The following is an 18,721-nucleotide window of genomic DNA, read 5'->3' as shown; positions in this document are numbered from 1 at the left end:
CCAGTCTCTTCTTAAAAACTTCCAGCGTTGGAGCATTCACAACTTCTGGAGGCAGGTTGTTCCACTGATTAATTGCTCTGTCAGGAAATTTCTCCTTAGTTCTAGGTTGCTTCTCTCTTGTTTCTTGGCCTGCCTTCAGGTGCTTTGGAGCAGGGCTTTTCAACCTTTTCACCCATTGTACCACTTTTAGGATATGGCAACATCTGAGTACTACCAGTCGCCTAGTAAGGTATCAAAAACTTGATGACCAAAAAAAAAAGTAAAAAAGTGATGAAGTACAGGTAGTCCTTGACTTACAACAGTTCGCTTAGTGACTGTTTGAAGTTACAATGGCCCTGAAAAAAGTGCCCCCCAAGCCACAGCTGAGCGAGACACCTGCCTGCCCGCCTGTTGGTGCTCTTTCTCCTGTCCAAGGTTTTCATTGTTGTGAGCATTTCTGTTGAGGATTGGCAGCGGGGGTGGGGTGGGTGTTTGGTTTTTATTCCCCCCGTTCTGCTGGGTGGTTGCAGCAGGTTTTGGTCACTTCACATGATTCTGGGACACTGTGATCGTCTTAAATATGAATCAGTTGCCAAGCACCTGAATGTAAATCACAAGACCCTGGAGATGCTGCAACATTCCAGCTGATCGGTGTTTCTTCTGGACTCAGAAGCTCCAGGATCAGTGCCGAGCTCCAGTTGGAGCCTGGCGCTGATCCTGGCACTTCTGCTGAGCCCTGACAGCCCTGCAGCTCCACCTATCTTTCACTCAGGCTTGTGCAGTGCTGCCAACGGTTCAACTGATTTCCCTCCCCCACTACCACTTTTCTAGGATGGTCGCATACCACCTGCCAGGTGCCAATGTACCACAGATGGTACCCATACCACTGGTTGAAAAGCCCTGCTTTGGAGAACAGCTTGACTCCCTCTTCTTTGTGGCAACTTCTGAGATATTGGAACACTGCTATGATGTTACCCGTAGTCCAGGGGTCAGCAACCTGAAACAATGAAAGAGCCACTCGGAACCGGTTCCCTCACAAAAGGAAAAACTGGGAGCCGCAAAAAATGTGTGTACATGCGCGCATGCGCAGAACAGGGTTTGACTGAAGAGTGGAGCCAAGGCGAGATATGCACCTGCCCTGCATATTTGAATTGATTGGTTGAACTTTTTTAGTCCCACTTTTGTGGGGGGGGGACTGCACATGGCAGAGAACTGGGAGCCGCAGGAGATGGCTGAAAGAGCTGCATGCGGCTCCAGAGCTGCGGGTTGCAGACCTGTACCCTAGTCCTTCTCTTCATTAAACTAGACATACCCAATTCCAGCAACCGTGTGTTGGCTTTTTTGGCAGCTACAGCACATTGCAGGCTCATATTTAAGTGAGTGTCCACAAGAACTCAAGATCCCTCTCATAGTTACTACTATTGAGCAAGGTACCACCTATACTATACCTGTGCATTTGGTTTTTCTTGCCTAAATGTAGAACTTTACATTTTTCACCACTGAATTTCATTTTGTTAGATAGTGCCCAATGTTCAAGTCTGTCGAGATCCTCCTGTATCTTAAACCTATCTTCTGGAGTGTTGGCTATTCCTGCCACCTTGGTGTTGTCTGTAAATTTGATGAGTTCCCTATCTATCCCCTCATCCAAATCATTGATGAAGATGTTGAAGAGCATTGGGCATAGAACAGAGCCTAAATTTGCCACAATAAGTAGTTTAAAATTTGGTAAGTCTCAACTGGCCCATATGGTGATACCCAGCCTGTTTAGTCACTATTTCCATTCTTTGCCAATCTGCAGATGGTCATTTGGAATCCTGGATTTTGGTTTGAGAGCCTAGTTGTCATTGTTTGAATGTCCTCTTCTCTCAACAATTATAGCATTCGACTATGACCACCAAGTAGAAGTATATATATAATTCAATAAACTGCCATAAAGATCACTGCAAGCCTATGATGAAATGGATGCCATAAGCATCTCACCTTAACTTTCTTGAGCACCTCAAACCCTTCTATTTTGCCAATTCGGAAATGATTCAGATCAACATCCTAAAAGGCAGAAAAAAATGGAAGAACGTAAAATCAAATTTATTTCTACATCAGGAAGATACATAGACTTACCAATATATATATGTCAAGGAATTTACTCCAAACAAATGTATTGGCAGTAGAGACAGAAGAAATACATTTATTATATAGCAATAAGAATATTTTCAGTTAAAGTCCTCCACAAGAAGTAATCTATCCATTCTTGTAATTCATGTACTATGCATGGTATAGATGTCTAATCTAAAGAAAGAACATTCAATCTGAATTCCCAGTTTTTCAGCATTTAAAGAAGAGTTAGTAGTATATACAAATGTATTTCAAAATACAGATTTGCCCTCTTGCCCATTTGAGAGAATTCTACCAAATTTCTTGAAGAAACAGAAATACATAGATACTGATTTCAATTTTAATTTAAAATTGTTACGTCCTAATTGTTGAGAAATTGTTGTCCTAATTCATCATGCATACTACCTATTCTCTCAATCAATCCATTTTTTCTTTCTATTATTTATTTACAATCCCATCATAGATGTTACACATATTGCCAATGAATAAGTTATTCCCTCAACACACTTCGGGTAAGTAAAGAAGAAGTTATTTATATTACTGAAGTTTGTATTGCCTAGTAGCTTTTGCTCCAATCCAACCTTCTCTTATAATACAAGGAACATATTTAGTGGCCACAAAATATGACTGCTTGCTTCAGGGAAGCCTAAAGAAGCTAGGAAGATAGAAGGAGGTTTGAATAAAATAAAATTATCAAGACTGTTCTGTGTTAGTCAACTGGGACAAAATTGCACAAAATGTCGTAACATTAGAAATAATAAAAGAAATCTTTAAAGAATAAAGCCAGATATCAACGTGGGATTGACAGATGTGGAACATTTTTTTTTCTGACAAGACAGAGAAAGTATTGAAAATGGAACTAAAAATGCTGGGTCAAGAGAACAATTTTGAAAAGGATGTTTTTTGGTGGGAATATACAAAAAAAACTTGCTAAAGTTTTAAAAATTTAAAGGAAAATACAAATAACATACCAAGAAAATGTTTTCTAATTGGATCTAACAAAAGAGGGTTGTTAAATCCTTGATGAAATGTGAAGGGATAAAGAAGAATTAAAGAGAAATCAAATCTTATGACAATATTTGAATGCACTAAAAATTAAGACTATTAGAAGTAAAAGAAAGGAATATAAAGCTGGTTTATTTGATCCAGATTAAAATATTTATTTGCACAGTTCTTACAACCTTTTTGCTGACACTAGAATTGAAAATTTGATATTTTATGGATTTTCTTACAGATAAAAGATGAGATGTGGGATGAAGAGATAAATGTAATTTTACAGGGGGTGAAGGGCTACTTAACATTTATATTTGTCTATAAAGTCACTGCTTTATATATTTCTTTTCTCATTTTTCTTTCTCACTTTTTCTTTCTTGTAGTTTTTATTCTTTTTTTTTACTATTCTTTTTTCATTAAGTTTACCTTGCATTAGTTTTTAGTATTGTAATCAAACTCTTAATAAACATTATATGCAAAGCAGTTTTAAAAAATAACAACCCAGGAATTATTCTTTCCTAAATTTCAGAGATGTATCTCCAAAGCTTTTCACATAAGCCGGTCGAGTGCAGCTGTGGGTTTCAGTATGAAAGTGACATTTACAATACCTCGGCCTCTGGATCCAGGTTAATAGTTTCCATATCCACTGGAGTTTCTGATTCACCTGTAAAACAGCAAGCACATCCTGCATAAACCCATGGTGTTCACCAACAAAAAGCAAATTTACAAAGTGAGCTCTTCTCCAAGAGAAATTAAGCCTTAGGGCAGACATGTCAAACGCAAGGCCCGGGGGCCGGATCTGGCCCGCAAAGTGGTTTCATGTGGCCCGTGAAGCCATCCTGGAAACAGTGAGGGAATGGCCCCCACTGCCTTGGCCCTGGCCCAGAGACCCTCCTTCTGCCAGAGATCCTCAGATCTGTCCCCCTCCTGCCCAGGCCCCCATAGGCACCCTTGATGCGAACAATGTAGAGCTGGTCACGCTCACCCAGTAGGCCATACACACTCTAGCCACGCCCACCCAGTAGGCCACACCCACCCAGGCCATACCCACCCGGCCCCCTGAGGGCAACCGCAATGCTGATGCGGCCCTCAATGAAATTGAGTTTGACACCCCTGCCTTAGGGCAAAATGAAAGCTAATGGATTTAGATTTTACTGTTGTAATGGAAGTCATATAAGGCTTTCTAAGCTAATGATCACTTTGGCTAAATCCAAATACAGGAGAAGAAATACCAACACGCTTGTGGAAAATGTACATTACTTAATATTGAATTCAATTAGGAAGCAAGAACCAACTCAAATGACTTAATAGTTAGCCAAGCAAACAATAAGTATCAGAAATTTTAAATTACTCTTGCATTCTGGTTATCGTCTCAGTTTTGCAGTCCTAGAAAAGACTGATAAAGCATACATGTTCTTCCTGAGTTAAATATTGCCAGCAATTTGATGAAAACTTTTCCTGTTCTGGAATCAAAAACATCCTTACAAATTCTCTCTTTCTCAATGTGCTTGAGTGAAGATAAGCTCAGGGATTTCTGCTAAATAATTCATGCATGCTCTTATTTGGCAGCTGGGTGGATTTGCTGTTACATATTCTTTGAGCAAAATACAACAGTGCTAAGCATTATAAAGTAGTAAGCCACTGTTGTTCAGTTTCCTGGGTTGTCAGTGAATGAGCAACATGCACATACACACTGATTCACAGAACATAAAATCCAACAATAGAAGAGCTACTGGGTTTTGTTCATCATTCCCAATGGAAGAAAGAGTTTATTCATCGGCAAGTTAGTAGTTTACAAGTAGTCCTCAACTTACAACTATAATGGAGCCCAGAATTTCTGCCTTAAGTCAAGATAGTCGTTAAGTTGAGAAACCTATGGGATTGGACCAGATTTTACAATTTTTTTTGATGGTGTTTGTGAGGCAAATCAATGTATTCTTATTACTGTTTTTAGCCAGAACCAGCAAAACCTGGTGTAAACTGCGGTCATGTGACTATGGAGTGCTGTAACCTGCCATAAAAATGAGGCAGTCGCCAAATACTCCAAAAGTGGTCATGTTACTGTGAGTTGTGTGCAGCCATTGGAATTCTGGAACTGGCTTGTAAATAACTTTGGTGGTGGTGGGGGGGTGCAGGTCCATTGTAACTTAGAATGGTCGCTATGAAACCAGTCGTTAAGTGAGGATTACTTATAATTACTTCTTTTCATGTATCTGATTATGTATTCTGTAAAAAAATATGCAGATATCTATTGAACATTAAGAAGTCTCTTATTCTTTTAAACTGCATGCTTTACATTTCTTTTCATATATTTACATTGTATCAGCTGTCTGGTTTTTTTTAAAAATCTATTTCTAGAAACTGACTTTTACCCCTTACTTACCAGCTAGTAATAAAATAAAGATAAAAGTATATATATATATATATATATATATATATATATATATATATATATATATATATATATATATATATATATATATATATATATATATATATATATATATATATATATATATATATATGTGTGTGTGTGTGTGTGTGTGTATATATGTGGCTTAATTTCTACTTCCATCTCATTGTTCTATTATATACCATCAAAAATTTCTTCTGTTTCATGTCATTAGGGCTTATATTTATAAGGGTATTTGTTAGGTTAATATATTCATTACAACTGTTTTTATGTCACTTTAATAAAAAAAGCTAACTTTACAAAAGCAGTACAAAATAAATGTATGGTACTCATATCAATCAACACAATAACATCACAAAACTTTCATCACTAGCACTGTCCATGTAGAAGATCCAAGGTACTTAATGTAATTTATATCTCTCTCCCAAATGTTTGCTCAAATAACTGTGTTTTCGGTAATCTTTTATATATTGACAATGTGAGTCCTAATTTTATTTCTAGGGTAGCTGAAGGAGGAGGAGGAGGTCTGGCAATGAAAACCTCTGAGTCATCGCTCACAGTAACCTTATGGGAGTGGAGACTCGGCAGAGTAATCCTGATGTAAAACAGCCTAAAAAGCCTCTGTAACACTGAGCAATGTTGAAACTGTATTCTCTCTCTCTGAATTCTCAAGAAGAACAGAGGAAGTACTGCTGGCCAGCAGAAATATACAGTAACATATGACTCTATTTGGGAAAGCAGTCAACATTTTACTTTGAAATAAAAAGATCTAAGATGCTTTCCCCCCTCCAAAAATATCATGGAATTATTTAGGCTTGCACAGTCACTCTCCTTTGAAAATATTGTTTTGGATAAAAGAAGGTACAGGTTTCACACTAATTGGCACACAGAGCAACCACTGTAAAGAGATTATTATGTTTGGTAAGCCTAGAAGTAAAGGGTGAGAAGTATGCATATGAAGCAGAAATAACAATTAGGACAGCACTGACTGAAAAGCTAGAGAAATGTGGGATAATGGAGATGAAACAAAGAGGAAAGGATACTGAGTTATAGAGAAAATGAGAGATCAGGACTGAGGAAAAGAAAAGTGGAATAAAACAATTATCTACTTATTTTACTCGTTGATCTTCTTAAAAATGTACAAAGGTGCTTACTCTTTAATATACTTTTCACTAATATATTTCAATTAAGTATGAATTTGAATAAAAGTTTGATTAAATAATCATTTTTATTATTACAAACTCTGCCCCATACACCATCTGCACTTACCGAACAAAATGAAGTGAATTTTTTTTTTAAGGAGAAACATTATGAATCTCTCAACTCTGAAGGAAAAAGCAGCAGGTGAGATTCATTCTGAGGATTTAATCATTCTGCTAATAAAATGAATCCATTCAAAGCAACTGCTTGCTAATTTTTATGCTAATACATTCATAATTAAAACTGTAATCACAGTTAACTGACAACTTGATCACCATACTGTAAAGACCGAAAACAATTTATGTCAATCCTGTAAGTATCAGGCAAAATACTATTAAGGAGGTCAAATTGTATTGCTCATGTGCTAGAGATGAAATATAGGCTGCAGTTCCTAATCTAAAACAAACTCTGCTAGAAATAATAGATCTACTGAAACAGAACAACTTTATTGGAACTTTATGTGGCAGATTATAAAAAATTCAGAATACGTAGAATTCAAAAACACGTAACAGGGAAAAAGTGATGCAAAATACATTTTTATGAAGTACCAGTACCAAAAATAACAGTTCAATTAACTATCAAAAGCTGTTTCAGTTTCCATTTATATTCAGACTCATTTATTCTTCCATGATAATTTGTTCATATAGCTCTCACTAGCACTGTAGCCAGATAAACAATTTTCAAGGCTCTTTGAAATTTGGTCTAAACACAAAGAGAAAACAACAGTGTTTTTTAAGAATATGATCTCCTGGGACTATGAAATATTGACAAAAAAGTTGGGGTTCAGGGTGGAGGAAAAGGAGTTTTGGGGTCACACTGACAAATACAAATTCTAAAGTGTTTCAAAACAATTCTGTACCTCTTAGAATGATATCAAAAAGAGCTATTAAGATGGAATAAACTGCAACTATTTTATCAGGTAGAATCTCTAATTAAGATGAATGCTTTACCAAAGATGTTACTTTTATTTCAGATTTTACCAATATTTATAACTCACACTCCATTTAGACAATGGCAAATGAACATTACTAAGTTCATGGACTTCCGGTTCCTGTTTCCAGTGGAGCAGTCGGAAGATTCAGAATACCGAACCCTTCGGCTGAAATTTCTTTCTGTTGGGGACCCTAAGGGGCCAGAACCCACCCTGAAGGGGTGGAATGAAGGAAGAAAATCCCAGGGACTTAGGAGAGACGGTGGTCTCCCCGAATGGTCCAGGAGAAGCCTCCCAGAAACCAACAGAAGAAAAGGCTGGCTAACTCCATTGTCTAGTCATAGCTGAGAACAATGGAAGTCATAAGCTTTAAACTAAGCGGATTCTAAACAGCATGCTTGAATCTGGGTAAGAATATTGATTTTCTCTATCCTACCTATTTTCCTGAAGAAGAAAGTCCCAAAAATAAGAGATCTCTGGGACTTCCAGTGGCGACACGACGCTGAAGACAGCCATCTCCGGGCTGTCCGCTCCGCAGCTTTGTTGAATCACCGAAAACAGCGTCGATCAGCTGTTTAGGTGATTCGGAAGCCCCCTCCCCGGGAGAAGAGGAGGGGGTGAGGCCCCAGGTAGGGATTGAGCTCTCCGGGGCAGCCTGAGCTTTAAGTTTGGGCGGCTGAAGGATCGAGCCCCCCGAAGCCTGGGTTTGCTCCGGGCTGTGCAGCGTCTCTGCTCCGTGATTTTTGGAGCAGAGCCAAGCGTTAGCAACCACTCCTGCCAGAAGGAAGGACTCTTGAGTATTAAGACGCAGGCAGAGCAGTACAGGAGGTCAAGGTGAAGTGGACTTTTATCTTTACTCTCTAGCTCAACGGATTTTATGGCTTTAAAGTGAAAGTGCGCAACAAGTGAAAGTGGGGGAAGATGGCGACGAAAGCCTCTAAAGTTCTTCGGAGTGCGGGGGCTTCCCCGGTGCAACAGACTTCGTTGCAAGCTTTGCTCCCTCCCGTACCTGCTCCGGCACTGACTCTTAAGGATTTACAGGATGCTTTTGAAAAGCAAACACAATTAATGTCAGATATGATGGAAAAGCTGGAGGAGAAACTGGAGGAGAAAATGGAAGAGAAGTTGGAAGAGAAGTTTAGAGCAATGAGGGCAGACATCTTGTCTACAATTGAAAGTGTGGCTGTATGTGTGCAAAGTTTGGATGAAAAAGTGGAGGATCTTAGTCAAAAGAACTCTGTATTAGAAGTAAAAGTATTAGAGAATGAAAATATAAGGGATAAAATGGATGGAGACTTGAGTCTGGTCCAGTACCATCAGATGGAGTTCGCTATCAGAATCAGGGGCTTAAAAGAGAATCCTAAAGAAGATTTAAAGCAGCTGATCTCCGAGGCTTTGGAAGTGGTACTGGGCCAATCAGCAGCTGAAATTGAGGGAAGTATAGATAAAATCTTTCGTGTGAACTCATGGATTGCAAGGCAGAGGAAGTTACCTAGAGATGTGGTGGTTTACTTTACAAAGAGAGCAATTAGGGATGAAGTTATTCAAGTTGCTTATGACACTAAGTTTGTGGTTGCTGAGCAAGAAGTTCTGGTTTTAAAAGAGATTCCTCCAAAGATTTTAAGGAGAAGGAAAGATTTTGCCTTTCTAGCACAGGAACTTAAGAAATGTGACATCAAGTTTAGATGGGAGATTCCAGTGGGCATGGTGGTGATGCACGAAGGTAAAAGACATCGTCTGGTTACAGTGACTCAGGCACGTGATTTTTACAGCAAAGTTTCAAAAGCAACCCCTCTATCACTTCTGGAAGCTGTAAAGGGATATGGCGAGGGAAAGCCACAAGATGCTGATGGAACACAGACAGAGGAGAATGGTGCTGGAGGGGATCAAATTACAGTTTCATCGGCAGCTGCTGGAGAGCAGAGGATGACGCGTGCCGCTTCAAGACGAGTGAGACAAGAGCAAGAACAAGATCAGCAGAAAGTCATGGAACCTCCAAAGCGTACTTACAGTGAAGCTGTGGGAGGGGCACGGCCTAAGGAAGTTAAAGGGGTCCTGGCAGACGTGCTCCAGAAGCTTCGGGATGCCAAGAATGGCGACTAAGTTCCTAACTTGGAATGTTAATGGATTAAATTCACCACAGAAGAGAAAGAAAGTTTTTCAATATTTAAAACAATTTAAGACTGATGTTATCTGTTTGCAAGAAACGCATATTAGGGTTATGGACCAAAAGTATTGGTTGAACTCAAGGCTGGGCACGCAATTTATTGCTTCTGCAATTAATAAGAAAAATGGAGTGGTTATCTATGTCAAGAGTACTCTGACAGCGGAACTAATTGAAGTAGATAAACAAGGAAGATATGTTATGATAGATTTGCCGTTAGAAGGCAAAAAAACGCTTTTAGTTGGACTGTATGCTCCTAATCAACAACAAACTGATTTTTTTAGTTTACTACATACAAAGATTACCCAGTTGGATTATAAATCTTTTATTTTTATGGGAGATTGGAATGGTGTCCTTGATGTACAGCTGGATAAATCTGGTTCCTTTAAGCGTGCCCCGAGTCATGCTAAACTGCCTAAATCTTTTTTTGAAATGAAGGATGACCTGGAATTGCGAGACATTTGGCGAGATACACACGTACATGAAAAGGATTATACTTTTTTTTCTGATAGACATCAATCTTTTTCTAGGATTGATTTTATATTACTGACTAATGACTTCTTTTCTAGGACTAAGAAGGTAAAGATTTGTGCAAGAACTATATCTGACCATAGTCCAGTTTGGTTGGAGATCAATAAGGACAATAGAGATAGGCGCTCCTGGCGCGTAAATGAGAATTTGTTTAGAAACAAGAGAAATGTGGAAGAATGTAAAAAGCAGATGAACTGTTGTGGACCTGATGGAGATAATAATGCAATATGGGAAGGTTTCTGGATTTAAGGTTAATGTACAAAAAACAAAAATTTTGGCCAAAAACATGACAACACCGCAAAAGGCCCTTTTAGAAGGATTAACTGGATTTGAGATTGTTAAAAGGGTCAAATATTTGGGGGTGTATTTGTCACCCTCAAATGCAAAGTTATATAAAAATAATTATGAAAAGTTATGGGGAAAAATTCAAAAAGAATTGGAGAGTTGGGAAAAATTGCAATTGTCTTTACTGGGAAGAATTGCAGCAGTGAAAATGAATGTCCTGCCTAAATTTTTATTTTTATTCCAAATGATACCGATTCTTAAAAAAGACTCTAATTTGGAAGAATGGCAACGGGGTATCAATAAATTTGTGTGGGCAGGGAAAAGGCCACGAGTTAAACTTAAGATTATGCAGGACACTCGTGAAAGAGGTGGTCTTAAAATGCCTAATCTTAAATTATATTATGAAGCTGCTGTGTTGTCAGGAATAAGTGATTGGATTAATTTGACACAAGGGAGATTATTAAATCTTGAGGGCCACGACTTGTTATTTGGCTGGCATGCATATTTGTTGTATGATAAGAAGGTAGATAATGTGTTTAAAGTGCATATTTTAAGACAGGCATTGTTGAGAGTTTGGAAGAAGTATAGACATAAGTTAGACTACAAGATGCCGTTGTGGGCAATCCCGAAACATGCAATAGAAAACATAAATGTTGGCTTCAAACATGATGTGACTACGTATAAGGAGATCTTAAGCTTGGAAAGGAACGTCTGGTGTTTGAAGCCGTACAATCTCTTGTGAGATGAGAAGATTGTTCAAACTTGGTTTCAATATACTCAATTACGTGCCAGGTGGAAAGAAGATCAGAAAATTGGTTTCTCAATGACTGATGAAAATTTGATAAAGCAAATTAGAAACCAGGGTCCAGCACATATCAAACGGATTTATCTTGCATTGATAGATATTGACTCAGAAACAGAACTTGTTAAAGACTGTATGATAAAATGGGCCCAGAATATTCAAGAAGTTATTACAATGGACACGTGGGAAAAGATCTGGGTGAGGAACGTAAAATTTACGCAAGCCCAAAACCTAAGAGAGAACTTTTATAAAATGTTTTATAGATGGCATTTAGATCCTAAATAGCTTGCAAGTATGTATCCGAATTATCAGCCAAAATGCTGGAGGTGTGGTGGCGAAGATGCAACGTATTTTCATATATGGTGGACCTGCAAAAAGGTTAAGGCTTTTTGGATAAAAATTTGGTGGAATATGCAGAAGATCTTCAAGCAAAGGATAAAGTTTTGTCCGCAATTGTTTTTATTGGGCATAATTACAGATGCTACTGTTGTGGACATTAAGTTGATGTTGAACTTAATCACAGCAGCAAGACTCTTAAAAGGTCAATATTGGAAAAAGGAGGAACTGCCGACTATAGAAGAATGGACTCTAAAAGTTTCGGACCTGGCGGAAATGGCAAAGATTTCGGCTTACTTGAAAGATCATTCGCAAGAACGTTATATTATGGAGTGGAAAAAGTGGATTGATTATATCCAGAACAAATATGGGACTAAAAAGTTTCATTTAGCATTTGAATAAGGTTTCTTTTCTTTTTCTTTTTTTTTCTTTTTATATGTAATATTAGTATTGCTTGTAGTCATTTCATATGAGCTAGAGTGCGATAGAATTAGTAGTTTATTGTTGTTAGCATATGGATGTTTATGATTGTTCTTTGTTTTTATACCTTGTATTTAGCTCTGGGAAGTCGGGGGGGAATGGGGGGGAGGGATAGGGAGGGTTAGGTAGGGGTGGGTGGAGGGAGGGGGGGGATTGTTAAAGATAAAATGTACTGTAAAACTTTTCAATATAAAAAAAAAGAGATCTCTGGAAAAAAAAGGAGGGGGATTCTACTCCCTCCTTTTGGTTACCGGAAGCGGCGAAACTTACCCTTTAGAGAGAGAAAAAGACTAGAAAGATCTGAAAAATGAGCAAATGCTGACACCTACTGGTGGGTGAGAATTTTTCTCTCTGACCCTCAAAGTTCTTAAAAAGTGCAGCTGTGTAAACAAAGTGAGACTAACAAATCTGAAGCAATGAATACTTTACAAAAGGAAACATATGATAAGCGGCAACCATTTCAAAGGACAATGATTTTAAACCACAAAGAAATACAGAACAATTTTGAGAGTATGAATCAACTTATCTCCAACTTAATTTCACTCCAAGAAATTTCCCAGGAAAATACAGTAGAGATGACTGAACATAATTCTGAGGATAGAGACTTAAAGATGAAACCGTATAAAATAAAAAATCATGATTTAATTCAAATGGGAGATATTTCAATGCGTCCAAGCAACTTTGAAGATAAGGAAAAGAATGAGAAAAAATACTTTACAGGGAAATGAATGATGCAGCGAAACATACTGATTAAGGCAACGGCCAGAGAAAAAAGATTAAAATGGAAACCAAGAAAAAAGATGATGGAACTTATCAGAGAGAATACTTAAAAAAAACATTTGTTTGAATATGGCTAAAGAAATGGAAAAACTTTGGAATATATTACTCTTAGAGGGATGATTTTTTTTAACTAAAACAATATGGTTTTTTTCTTTTTCCTTTCTGTAAAAAAAAGTTGAAATGATTTAAACAAAGCAAACATTTTAGTTATTTAAATGTGACGATAAGAAAAGCATAAAAATGTGTTTTGAATTAAAGGATTAGATGATTAGATCTATTGAATGGAATGCTTAAAGTTTAAATAGATTAAATATATTCTCACTTATGGTTAAGAAGAATAAGAAATTGAGGGAATAAATATATATTAAATTAAGAGGATACATATTTCAAGCAGTATGTTATTTTTTTTTATTTCAGTGCTTTTGTCTTTTTTTCTTTTCTCTTTCTTCTTTTTCTCCTCTTTTTTTGTCTCCTCTTTTCCTTCCTCTTTCTACTTTTTTACCTATCGATTAAGAAATGTAAAAGTATGAGAGGGCTTATATGGAAAAAATAAAATTAAATCCACCAATGTAAATGTAGTTAATTGTTGAGAAAATTGTCACTAGTAAGAATATTTAGAATTTTGGGGGGGAGAAATAAGCTGAAATAAGCACGGTAACAGGATTTACGATAAGGCAACTAAAATGACAAATAGGAATATTGGAAAAACTATATACCTAATTGTTGTTTATCAAAATAATGAGAATTGTTTTAATGTAATGTTTGCAAAGAGAGATACTTTAAGGAAAGGGGAAATCAACTGAAATTAACATATGGAATATAGATTATAGAAATCAATTGTTAAAGATTGTCTTATAAATGTTACCCAGACAACATACTGTTTACAAATTACTGAATGATTTATGTTCTGTTAAAAAATACTAATAAAATATATACAAAAAAACAACACATTACTAAGTTCATATGGCCAGGGAAAAAAAATAAGAATTAGATATAAATTATTGTATGATGCTAAAAAAAGAGGAGGTTTGGGTTTACCAGATTTGAAATTGTACTTTGATGCTTATTGTTTGGTCTGGCTTAAAGAGTGGGTGACTCCCCAAAATAAGAGACTACTTTATTACCGGTATACTGCTTAACAGTATTTCTGTAGTTGTAGCAAACATGGATCCTGCTCCTTTTCACATAGAATGGTAGGTGGCTGTTATAAATATCTGAAATGACTTGATATGAAAAACTCACAAACATACATAACAGAAAAAAAACTAAAAAAACCCTTAATCTTGAACAGTCTCCTGTTAACACTTCTTAGATTGCAAACAAAATACAGCTGCCTAGAGTCACTGGGAGTGAATGGGCAGCCATATAAATTTTCTAAATAAATAAATATTGCAGTGCTCTGCAGCCATTTGATCACTATTTCTGACCTTTGCTGGCTTTCTATAAGCAAAACTGATGGGGAACTAGCATGAGCTCATAAAAGGCAACCACATGACATCCTCACTTAACGACCCATGATGATTAACAAGGCAATCCGGAAGCGCTAGAATCTGTCACAAAGCAGTGGTTTGTATGATGTTGTGCTTTATGTGTCAGTGCCAAAAACATGTTTGAACTGTCTCATTTATCGGAATCATGACATTATGACTATATCGCTTAGTGACAGAAATTTTGGTCTGAATTACTGCCATTAAGTGAAAACTATCTATATTGGAATGCATTCTGTATGGGGTTGCCCTTGAAGACCACTCAGAAGCTACATTTGAGCAGCATGGGCAGTGTTGGACATGTTGCAATATGCTCAAGTAACTCTACTGTCCTATGACCGGTAGGCTTTCCAGGGCAAGTCAAAGTGCTAGTTATCATCGATAAAGTCCTTCATGACATAGGACCAGGTTTTCTGAAGGGCCATCTATTTCCTATAGTTTCTGCCTGTTCTATAAGATAAAGCAGAGTTGGTGCGTTTCAGGTCTCTTCAATCAAACAATGACACCTATTGGGATCTAAGAAGGTGCTTTTCTGCACAGCACCTGTTCTCTGGAATAATATTGCTCTATAAATTCTGGAAGTCTTTAAAAACATGATTGTCCTACCAGGCTTTCAGGTATGGTGGCTGTGAAGCCCTACTGTATTTTGTTTTTATTTATCACATTTTTGAACTGCCCATCTCCCTCAGAGAGGGGCTTCTGTTGTGTGGTATTTGTTGTCTGCACAGAGTAGTTCATTTTTGTTTTTATGTTTTAAATTATAAACTGCCCAAAGTTATTCTGGAACTGGGCAGCCCTTAAGCCCACTAAGTAAACTAAAAATAAAAATAAAATAAAGTATTTTTTCATATTCAACATATCTATATGCTATTGCACTGTAACTATAAATAATTTCTAAGAAGCAGAGGGAATGTGAATCTTACCATCTTTTATTATTCATATGCAAGAAGGAAATATAGAAAAACTTTTAATAAAAACAACAGCCAAGAATCTTTGTATTATTAATTTCTACACCTCATTTCCACTTAAAAAGTGCAAGAGGAAAAGTTCTGTGTTTCCAAGGGCTATAATAGAATTAAAAACAATGCAATAAATAAACACTGAATATGCAAAAAAAACATTAATTATATGCAGTGGGAAAATGTAACATAAACATATTCATATTCATTTGCATTCTACTGATTCAAAGAGATGGGCGTTGGTAAATCAGTCATATATGCTACAAAGGGTATACTCCAAATAGTAGTTTACCTGTTAAATTCTCTCCATTCTGCTCTTCTCTTAGACTTTGTTGACTGAGGTCTGTTACTATGCAAACTGCTTGCTTCTTCCCTTCATCATCTCCAGATTCTTCTGATTCAATCCTTTTATCAACTGTAGAACAGAAATAAAATTATTTTAGGATCAGTATAACAAGAGAGTATAACAACAGAGAACAGTATAAAGTATAACAACAGAGAAGAAAACTGATATTATATAAGTTACAAAGAATATTGTGGCATCCTATAGAAAAACAATTAGGGCATATGCTTTTATGGATTAAAACAAACCTTGTGAATGTGTATGTATAATAAATCTGTTATGACACATTACTTACTTTTGTTACAACAAAAGTTGTAACAACACTCTAACACTCTAAAAATAAATAAGACTAGATGCAGGGGTGTCAAACTGCCAGCCCGTGGGCCGGTTTCATCATACTAAAGCCGCGCCCACCCCATTGCCGGCAATGCAAAGAGAGTCATGATACGTTGCGACACGTCATGTGACGTGGAGAGTTTGACACCCATGGACTAGAGTTTCAGGAAGAGGCATGATTACTTAGCAGTAAGCCCGCCAAAGGTAGATTTACTCCCAAGCAACAAAATCTAACCCCCCCCCCAGCTAAATGGAATATTCAACATGCAACATATCCGAGTTACAGCAAATGCTAATTTGCACACACTAGTAAGGCCAGACTAAGTTACATTTGATAATTTTTCAGAGGGGTAACTTTGATAGTGTTTTTGCAACAAATGCAATAACTTTGTAACAAATTAAAAATGAATAAAACTATTGTACAAACCCTCGCTGCATGTGTATTCTCCATTACACATATGCATACATATGCACCTCTAGTTAGGATCACAAAATACCACTATATATTTAAGATATACAGTCTTTGCTTCTGAACAAATATGCATTTGGACATCATATCTTGGCTTACTGCACTAAAATATTAAAAAAATCTTTGGCATGTCACACAATCACTTTTCTTTTTTCTTACAAGTATGAGCATTCAAAGAGTTGATTAGTTGTTTCTGACTCTTAATGTTGAATCTCTGTAACCTGTGCTTTCAAGTTTCCCAGTAGTGCACTCATAGCCACAGTTACCAAGACCATGTACTTTGCTGCTGGTCATCTTCTTCTTCCCTTTCCTTTCACCCTTTCCAGAATTAGAGCCTTTTCAGACAGCTGGATCTTCACAAAATGTGTCCAAAATAGGACAATTGGAGCCTAGTCATTTGTGCCTTGAGCGAGAACTCTGAGTTGATTTATGCATTGGTTTGTTTTCTTAGCTGTACACAGTATTCTCAGGAGTTTTCCCCAACACCAAAGTTCAAAGGCATCAATACTCTTCCTGTATCATTTCTTTAAAATTCAACGTTTGCTTCCACAGAATGTCACAGTGAAAGTTAGGTAATTGCACTAAATGTGCCACGTTATTAAGAGAACTTTAAATCAGAACTTTATATCCTAAATTGCTCCAAAGAGATTGATTGTTTTCATAGGGTTTTCCATCCTAGGTCAATATATATTTATCTCTTGGCCTCCAAAGGGCCCAAAACTTGGGTTATTACCAGATGCCCAAGAATTAATCTACAGTGAGTTCGCTACTGCAGTTTATTTGTGTACTGTATTCAGATACAAGTAAAAAGCATGGCACAAAAGCCTTGTCAGGCCAGCCAAGAATATTTTAATCTCCTTTGACAACTTCCTTTTCAGTATGAAATCAATCAGATTGACAGCTTAACCTAAATTCAACAATGACAGGAATTCAACAACCACACTCAAGAATGGTAAACCATTTACTTGATGTTGAAAATGTCACAAGAACTATAGACCTCCATTCTTCTTCAGTTTGCACTCTATTTGCATCTGTGGCAGTATTCGCATTATGTTCTAGATTATTATGTATTGCTACTCAAAGTACACTTTTCTATATGAGCCCCATGCACACCATTTAGACTTGCTATACATACCTTACACTTCTGACGCATGCCGTAATTTAGATAGATGCACTTACTTGGAAAATATTTAAATTCACCTCCATAAGGAGAAGTTGCAAATAAAACCCTCTTGCTGTGGATAAATTTAGATTAGGTTGCTACAAACTCTACTCAGATCCACAGCAGGCAGTGAGATTACCACTCCGACAGTAAATTTATAACAGTAATTCACGTTGCAAGCTCATCCTACAGTGCTGTCAGTGATATAATGTACCCTTTTTCTCTCTAAGATAACACTTAGCAGGAAATTACTGCTAAATTGAAGTTAAGGCATGAGTGAACGATATGGAAGTCCAGAAATCTTGATGTGAATAAAAGGTGGGATTTAAATGAAGTCTGATGAGTCAGTGGCAGATTAAATCGTCAACGTCAAGAACTCCTGCATCGAGTCAGTGGTGACATCTGAGCTACTGGAAGTTAGGGTTTATAAAATACTACTTCCCTCAAAATTATCAATCTCTTATTCCATCATCATCTCACAGATAATGATAACAACGTGTATTTGCTTTGCATGCCATGCCAGTACCGGCCAGACCTGGCAATTTGCAGGAAAGTAAAAAGAGCTGATTTAATTGGAGAATTAGGGTGGAGCTGGGGATTACGAGACCCTACAGCATTTCTGACTCCGGAAAACAGCCTCAGCTTTTTCTTACAACATCCCTCTCCCGAAAAGCTTACCCCCACTGCCCACTGTGCTCACCACCCCCTTAATAGATGACCCGCCAATACTTCGGCATCTCCCACATTAAGGCCGGCATTCCCAAAACTCAGCGTTCCCTATTTCTCTATAGTCGCTGAACGGAACCGAGCCAACCCTAGCCTAGGTTCAGACATCGCGCGCTACATTCCGGTCTCTCACCCTCCATCATCTCTTGAGCGCCCTCCCCACTCTCTGGCTCTGCTCTCGTCGTTGTCGTCGTCGTCGCCATAACGCTTCGCGCTCCCTCCTCCTTCCGGCA

General features: G+C 37.4%; 1 protein-coding gene across 1 annotated transcript in view; it reads right to left on the bottom strand.

Moving 5' to 3' along the window:
- The window catches only part of PPP1R7 (protein phosphatase 1 regulatory subunit 7), a 39,381-nt gene extending 20,660 nt beyond the window's left edge, over positions 1-18,721 (bottom strand). The window contains exons 1-4 of the mRNA XM_081329010.1: positions 18,622-18,721; positions 15,745-15,867; positions 3,693-3,748; positions 1,960-2,025 (exon numbers count right to left, since the gene is read on the bottom strand). Coding sequence (XP_081185136.1) covers positions 1,960-2,025; positions 3,693-3,748; positions 15,745-15,867; positions 18,622-18,691 — 315 coding nt within the window. The 5' untranslated portion in view covers positions 18,692-18,721. The remainder of the gene's footprint in view (positions 1-1,959; positions 2,026-3,692; positions 3,749-15,744; positions 15,868-18,621) is intronic.

This window comes from Vipera berus (assembly GCF_964194415.1).
Source record: "Vipera berus genome assembly, chromosome: 5".
In the NCBI taxonomy this organism is placed as follows: Eukaryota; Metazoa; Chordata; class Lepidosauria; order Squamata; family Viperidae; genus Vipera; species Vipera berus.
Note: the sequence above shows the minus strand (reverse complement) of the source record. Positions and strands in the feature narration are given on the sequence as shown.